This window comes from Rhizopus microsporus (genome assembly GCF_002708625.1).
Source record: "Rhizopus microsporus ATCC 52813 unplaced genomic scaffold scaffold_2, whole genome shotgun sequence".
Lineage (NCBI taxonomy): Eukaryota > Fungi > Mucoromycota > Mucoromycetes > Mucorales > Rhizopodaceae > Rhizopus > Rhizopus microsporus.
The window spans coordinates 114,099-122,170 of record NW_019671917.1 but is presented as its reverse complement, the minus strand read 5'-3'; the positions used below and the strand labels follow the sequence as shown (position 1 = coordinate 122,170).

Below are 8,072 nucleotides of genomic sequence, written 5' to 3'. Positions count from 1 at the left end.
CAATGGAAGAAAGAAAGAAAGAAAAGATTGACGTAACGCATTTATATTCATATAAGACGTAACTGCGGAATAATAATGGTTGACGATTCTTGAAAATGTAAAAAGTTGGAAAAATGTAGTACAAGTAGACTTTGGTGCTTCCAAGTGACAGTAGCAAAAGACTATTTAATAAGAATATAAGCTTTTTTCTTCTCTTACTCTCCACCAGTTTTCATTGCAGTTAACTGACAAAAAATTATATTCATTATCATTAATTATCAATCTTTAAGTATGTATTATCCTATTTTTAACAAAGACAATTTACTAATAAAGATAAAAGCTATCTATAAAAAGCACAACAAAGTCTCAGTTTGTAGTTTTTATCTTTGAGCCATACATCGCGGAGTGGTGTGACTAAATTACTGTAAGATGTAAAATAAGAGTATATTGAGCATAGGAAAGAAGAGAAAGGAAAGGAAATAAATGTAACTATTCAAGCAATAGATACTTGTGACAAAAGAGAGAAGGGGAAAGGAGTGTTTTGAATAACTGATTGCCAGTGAAAGGTCCATAATAACCATAGTGTAGTCTAGACAATAGTGGGTATAGTGTGGGCTTGTGAAGGATGGATGAAACGAGATGCTTATAGAGTACATAGTAGAGCGAGCATATGTGCAGAGTGTAGATTCATATTGGTATAATAAGGTTGCAGGATACATTGCCATATTGGGCGTTTGAAAGGGCAAAGAACCAGAAAATAGACAATACTATCTTCATTCGCTTGACACATACGACATTGAGGGGAAGGAAAGGCATTCATCTAATGTAAATAAGCCATTGTGGGCAATTTAGAGTGAAGGACTCTATACCACACTGTCCGCGTTTGTAGCAGTATATCCGCTTTTCAGAACATCTTGAAGCGTGACATGCGGGCGGAGAATCTTGGCTTAGAAGGACGTGGTCCTGGGAGCTGTCTAAATTGAATGGAGGAGATATTGAAATTGTTGTGAAATTTGATCTTCTGTGATATGTAGGGCATCTTGCATGAATAAAACCCAAAAGAACGGTTGCAATCGAACTGTTCTTTGTTGGAATATATATTTGTACAGCCACTAACACGGGCCAGGCTTAACAGGACATTTACCTCTCACTCGCAAACGTAAGCGATTAATTGCATCATCGATAATAAAAAAAGTTTGAAGCCAAAAACCTGGCGTGGCGAATATTTGGAATGGAGAGGAACAGGTTTGCTAAAGATAACAACAGGAGGTTTGCAAGAGATAATGAGGAAAAATCTGGGTTGAATCCAAAATGATCAAAGGCTTTGTAGATAGGCTGCATGATAGACAGAGCATGAATGAGATCATATTTCCGACATGTAGGCACAAAGAAGGAAAGAAGGCGGAAATGATCATTCCCAGCAATATTGGACAAGTGGTGTTGTACAATAGACTGTATCAGCGAGGGAGCTCCATTTGGGGCAAATATATGACGAAGATGTCTTACTTGCAGAACCAAATATTGCACTTGTGAGTTCATAACGCCTAAGCTACCTCTTGCTATAGGCGAACAAAGTTGATCAAAGGATATATATGGACGTTTGCGTTGCCAAAAGAGAGCATAAATGATCTTTTGCGATTCCTTGAAGAAGTGCTGCGTCGGGTGGAGTAGTCTCAAGCAATACCATATCTTGGTTAAAATTAGTGTGTTCATTGCTGTTGCCCACCCTCCGAGTGAGATCTGTCGCTGAGAATAAAGTTGCACTTGATCACGAACCGACACCAGTAGTTTGTCCTGTCAGAGCCCTCGCTGAGAAGCAGTGAAACGAATGTAGAAACCTAGATATCGAAATGGCACTGGTGAGAGTTTGGTGTGATAAATTGTAATGTGCTACTGTTCCATTAAATCCCTCTAAGGCTCGCTCAGGCGGTCACTAAGAGCAAAAGCCTCCGTCTTTTCTTGATTAACTTTGGCGTTGGAGGCTATCGAGTATTTGGTTAAGTGATATTGCAGACGTGTATAGTCGAAGGCGTTGGCCAGTAGTGTACAAATGTCATTTGCATAGACCAAAGCTTTTCGTGGTAATCGCTGCCACCACTACGAAACGATAACCAAGCATGGTGCTCCCTTGATTAATGGCCATCAGCGAACGCTCCAAAACTAAGTTGAACAGAATAAGTGACAGCGGACCATCTTGCCGTAATCCCTGTTGTTGAATGACGATAGGTGAGAAGAGCCCATTGATATTGATTGGAACGAGTTCCCAAAGAAGAGATAATGAATACATTGAATGAATTTGTCATGAAAGCCAAATTCTACTAACACATGAACCAGATACTTGGGATTGAGGCGATCATAGGCCTTCTCCTGATCCAGAAGAAGATTGACTCCAGGATGCCTACGAACTTTCGCTTGATCGACCTGTAGTTTGAGTACAAACCTATTGTTGTCAATGAAGCGTTCGCTCATGAAACCTGTTTGGGAAGACTATATGATTTTATTAGCAAGGTCTGCTAATCTTGCGTTCAGGATCGGGGTGAAAGTCTTTGCATCGCAGCTGATCAAAGGTATTGGTCTCCAATTTTTAAGTCAGTCAGATTCTCCTTTTCAAATTTCTTTTCAAGATGAAGGGGTCGATGCCTCGGTCAATGCGTGATTGTGAACTTTCAGAAGTAGTGACTTGAGGGAGAGGATATTGAAGAGGATCTTCAGACATTGGTATCCCAGACCATCATTACCTAAGCTGCTGTGTAGGATTCCTCTGTGCCTGCTCCAATAAGTCGTCAATTGTTATAGGTTCCATTACCTCTTCATTGTCATCTTGATAGACCCTATGGTTGAAGTATACGTGGGACATATTAACCTCAATTTCATCATCGGAAACAGAGTCTGTTGTATACAGGTGCTGATAGTAGTACAGTACTATATCTCGCATAACTGTCGGGTCAGAAGTACGATCTGAAGGTGATGTATGTGCTGCAGTGGCTGCTGAAAGGTGAGTATCCAAAATTTTTACAGAGAAGATATATTGTTGCATGGTACACTGTTGGTATAGACGATTAAAGAATGCAGCGGATTTCTCACCTTATTTTCTCCATCTAATGCCTGCTTTTAAGCCTGCGATAGTTGCCAATTCTTGCTGCAATTGTCCTAACGCTTGATCAATAGGTGTTATAAGCTGTACTCGTATGAACAATGGCGGTTTGCCTCTCAAAATATGACTTCTTTTGGCGTGTGATGCTTCCTCCAGTCCACGTACGAGTAGCTACAGTTCCTAATCACTCTCTTAGCAAATAACTTAACACGATCCCATTTATCTGCTGCAGTTAATGCTTATTTGCAGCAAGAGTATACACTAGGTCAGTAATCTTGACAGCAAATAGTGGTTTAAGCGCTGGATGAGAAACATAAATCGGATTGGCTCGCCAAAGTCCTGGTCCCGTTGGGACTCGATCAGCAACGAAACTGACATACAAAACAGAATGATCGGGCCATTTATGATGCAGGCAGATGATGTGAATGTCTTTAAGATTATGATGAATGTTATTACTAACATAGATATAATCAATGACAGTACTGTTGCTCTGAAGGCGCTGAAACGTAGGAATAGCTTGTAATTCGTTCATTACCATGCTATTATGGAAATATTCTTCCTGTAAAGCTCAGTGATCGGGCGAAGTGGTATAGGACAATAATTCTCAGCAAGAATTAGAATAGCCAATATCTCATGTACTGATCAAACGATCGAGAGATATATGTTAATACAATCCGTACACCATTTTCGTGAGTTGATTAAAGAAGCTTTTTTTAAAACATGCTAGGAAGAAGAACAGAGTACACAGTTAAATGAATTAGGATTGAGTACAGAAATGTCTACAAGACAATAATCGAGTGAATGAACAACAATGCAATGGATTAACAGAAATAAATAATGTCAAAAGCAAAGCAATGATACACACATACCTAAGCCTTGTGAGAGGAGCAAAGCTCTCTCAGCGCTGCAGTTCGGAGCACTAAATATTAAAGTGCATCCATTGGCCCTTCCTTTTTTTTGTATTTCTTTTACGCATCATGTCAGTACCTTCACAGACACCGCTAAACAGTCCTACATTACCTTCACAATCAGATGTCGAAAGAATCGTTTCAAATTATTTTATAAAGAGAGGATATAGCGCATCAACAATACAACAGGAAAGTATTTCCTTGGATCATCTATTACAACAATACAAAACAACCAATGACACATGTGAATTGTTAAAATCAATACAAGAACACGATTTTGAAGACATTGAAACTGTCAAATCAAGCTATGAACACTTGAGAGAATGGATAACAAATGCACTTGATATATACAAGGTAAATGCTTATGGAATCTATACTTTAATAGAATCTTATATATTTTTTAGAATGAACTCCAAGCTCTATTGTATCCAATATTCATTTACATTTTTCTACAATTTAAAGCAAGAGGACTTGTTGACTATGGTAAGCTTTTTTGTCTCTTTTGTATAAACATTCCAATCGTAATTATTGTACATTTCACAGCAAATGACTTTTTTCGTGCTTTTAAACAAGATCATATGCATGAGGACGAATTGAACACAATTTTCAATACAACCTCGATACAGGACCAATTAGCTCATAAATATACTGTGAAGCTATCACCTATTCCACTCGAACTGTTTTATCGATTCCTTCATGAAAGTCAGCATAAAACACTCTTGAGGATTGTTAACCAATATTTGATTATAAACAAGCTACCACCGGTATCTGCAGGCGGAGTATCCGATCAGGGGAAGGTAAAGGTTTGAGCCATATATCAAAAAAGCATTCATTGATTAGACATGGGAAATAAATACAAAAGAATGTTATAGAGTATGGATGAAGCAAGGATTAAATCAGAAGAGGAAGCAATGGAACTGGATGAACCGTTTATCTTGCCATAGTAAGAAAAACTCCCCTTCACTTTTACCGGTACTCATACATATGTCAATAGTGAAAATACAGACGTACAAGCAGAAATAGAGTCATTGAATGAAATAAGGAAGCTTGTATCTTTAGGGAGCCTCGCACAACCAAGTATATGTCTTTATACGTTTCATCATACACAGGATCAGTAAATATGAGCTATTATGGTGCCATTGTATGTGCTAATTGATTGTTTTATAGGCTCAATTGTATTGTTATATCCGAGGATGCAACGCTTATAGCCGGAGGCTTTTCGGAATCATTTATCAAAGTATGGAACCTAAAAGGAGAGAAACTAAGAGATAGAAATGAAATGGACAAAAGTAAGGCAAGCAGTTCTTCATCAGTAAGCCAAGACTAACTGCCATCAAAAGATCTCCCAGGAACGCAGTATAAGAAGCTAGTAGGTCACTCTGGTCCTATTTTTGGCTTAAGCTTTAGTCATGATAACCAATATCTTATATCATGTTCAGAAGACAAAACAGGTAAATAACAAAAAGGGGATAATTAAAACAATGATATAACATCTTGATAGTAAGATTATGGTGCCTTAAAACATACAAGAATCTGGTATGCTACAAAAGTCACAACTATCCAATTTGGGATGTAGATTTTGGACCATACGGATTTTACTTTGCTACTGCCTCACATGATCGGACAGCAAGATTATGGAGTTGTGATCATGTGCATCCTTTACGAATATTTGCAGGGCATTTATCAGATGTGAATGTACTTAGAGCATACAACATAATAGTGCAGGTTCTTATTTTATTCTATATAGACAGTAAAGTTCCACCCGAATTCTAAATACCTTGTCACTGGATCTTGTGATAAAACGGTACGACTGTGGGATGTTCAAAGAGGTACATGTGTTCGAGTATTCACTGGGCACACTGGCTCAGTTCATGCAGTGGCCATATCACCCAATGGTCGCTGGATGGCATCTGCAGGAGAAGACACTAATATTATACTATGGGACTTGGGAAGTGGCAGACGGCTCAAGACGATGACAGGACATACAGGGTTTATTTATTCTATTACATTTAATGCAGATAGTACCATTCTTGTCTCGGGAAGTGGAGATGGGACTGTGAGGGTGTGGGATGTGAATAAAAACACACCAAATGAATTTAGAGAAGAGCAATCGTCAGATTTTAAAAGGACAAAGCTGAATGGGAAAGCAAAGGATAAAAAAGACAAGATGAAGCCATTACTCATGGATTTGAACGCAAAAAAGAGCAAGAGGAACATGTTGGAAAGGTAAGGTCTGCATTGATGAATGACTAAGAGTTTAATAATGTATTATTGCTATTGTTATTAGTGATGATCACCTGTCAATGTTCTCTACTAGAAACACACCAATTTACATTGTGCAATTTACCAAGCGAAACTTATGCTTAGCTGCTGGTGCAAAAACCCATTTACCGGCATTTGATTTATAATATAAAAGAATAAAGTTTAGCTAGGTTTATTTAAAAAGAGAATAAACAGATATACAGTGCTAACGGTGCCAGATCGTGTCGTCCTTTTTTACTTTTGGATTTACTTGCATATCCAATCACTTTGTAGCCAGTTTCTTTCATCTCTTTGATATTTTCTGGTATCTTGGTAAATGTATTACAATATCTTCTGAAGCTTGCTTCTAGAAGTGAATAATATTCATAGTACATAAATATATGCATACAATAGAAAAAATGGCTCTTACCAACAAATGTTGTTCTTGAGGACATAGAGGAGACGAGCAGCAACTTTCTGTCCCGCCTCATTTATTTTTCTTGGTGTAGAGTACGCTACGAGGAAATCCTCGAGAAGGATAGTGTTACAGGCACAGCCTGTGATGTCGTCAACAAAACTTTTCAATGTGTGGTGCAGCGTTAAACTTACTCAGGAACAAATATTTTTCCATATTCTTTGATGTAGAATGTGCATTTATAAAGCCGCCATCCTGGTTTGTGTTCTTTTCAAGGAGAAAAAGATAAAAAGTAATGTTGTTATTTGTTTAGAACCAAGATCATTCACGTGTAGTTATGATAAATCCATATTTTATATCAGAGAGAGTGAACTGGACAGCGTTAGGTTAGGCAGAGACTTTGGTAGTGTGAAGCTGTATAGTGACGACATATGTGGCGCCCTAAGGAAGCGCCCCTAGCATTAGTCTTCTTGTGGATTTCCTCGAACGTATAGTGTACACCCTTTTCTTTTTAAGGTGGCTTCCATTAACTGCACCATTTAGTTAATCCATTGACAGTTTTAGCATCAAGAACGTTAGTAAGATAGGATTTTGTGCTCATATAGATCACTATTGTCCATGTCAAAGGGCAGATATACTGTATTAAGAAAATCCACGAGCCGTGCTTGATCGACTGTATAAAAGATATAGGCATGTAAGTCACAGAACTATATTTTCTGGTACTCGCCTATTTTCTGCTTCTGTTTGTTTGTTCTCATTGGTTGTACTTTCATTGTGGTATTTTTTGCTCTTGTCTGGGCTTTGATCAATTGATTTCACGCAAAGTACAATTGGCATTATATAAGAATACAAGTAGACGGAATAAGACCTTCTGTAATTTTTTTTATGAAAAGAGAAATAAAGGGATTCATGGCAAAAGAGGGGAATTGATCTTTATATGCAAGAATAGATGTTGTCAATCAATTACATCCAGTGATTTATATCATATGACGTGTTATCAGCTACTACAGACTATAGATGCCATGAATCGGTGTTGTAGGCTTAGCATGACCTATTATGTTAATATCTATGATGACTTTGATTTGTATATGAAATATATATTGACTATATTACGTCAAAGGATGTAATCTTCTTTGATATAAACGTAGAAATACGACACAACATAGAGGACGACGTAAACTGAGCTTAGATAAAAAAGAACGGTGTACACTATTTTCGTTTAACTCCATTCAAGTTACAAAATCGCCAATATGATTTGCAAGGCCACCATCTGGCATCGTTTGCACTATACAATTTAGTTTATTACAATTTGTTGACGGGATCTACTCTGCTAAGGAAGCTCTTTAAGAGTTGATTACATTCTTCTGGTTTTTCCCAAAGAATCCAGTGACCAGAGTCACTGACAAGGTGCATTTCAATACCAGGAATGAATTCA

At 37.7% G+C, this 8,072-nt stretch overlaps 3 protein-coding genes across 3 annotated transcripts; 1 reads left to right on the top strand and 2 right to left on the bottom strand.

The window, feature by feature from the left end:
- Positions 1-1,890: 1,890 nt before the first annotated feature.
- On the bottom strand, positions 1,891-3,016 carry RHIMIDRAFT_233513 (uncharacterized protein; the record flags this gene model as incomplete). Its single annotated transcript, XM_023607977.1, has 3 exons — positions 1,891-2,076; positions 2,170-2,466; positions 2,786-3,016. The coding sequence occupies 3 exons, from the start codon at positions 3,014-3,016 to the stop codon at positions 1,891-1,893; spliced, it is 714 nt and encodes a 237-aa protein (XP_023469616.1).
- Positions 3,017-3,305: 289 nt separating this feature from the next.
- On the bottom strand, positions 3,306-3,611 carry RHIMIDRAFT_233512 (uncharacterized protein; the record flags this gene model as incomplete). Its single annotated transcript, XM_023607976.1, has 1 exon — positions 3,306-3,611. One exon carries the CDS (start codon positions 3,609-3,611, stop codon positions 3,306-3,308), a length of 306 nt encoding a protein of 101 aa, XP_023469615.1.
- A 1,374-nt stretch (positions 3,612-4,985) lies between these two features.
- RHIMIDRAFT_197769 (WD40 repeat-like protein) lies at positions 4,986-6,389 on the top strand (the record flags this gene model as incomplete). Its single annotated transcript, XM_023606229.1, has 6 exons — positions 4,986-5,095; positions 5,149-5,293; positions 5,345-5,432; positions 5,483-5,676; positions 5,729-6,207; positions 6,269-6,389. Coding segments are annotated over 6 exons (1,137 nt in total), but the record flags the coding sequence as incomplete, so codon positions are not given.
- Between the last annotated feature and the right edge of the window lie 1,683 nt (positions 6,390-8,072).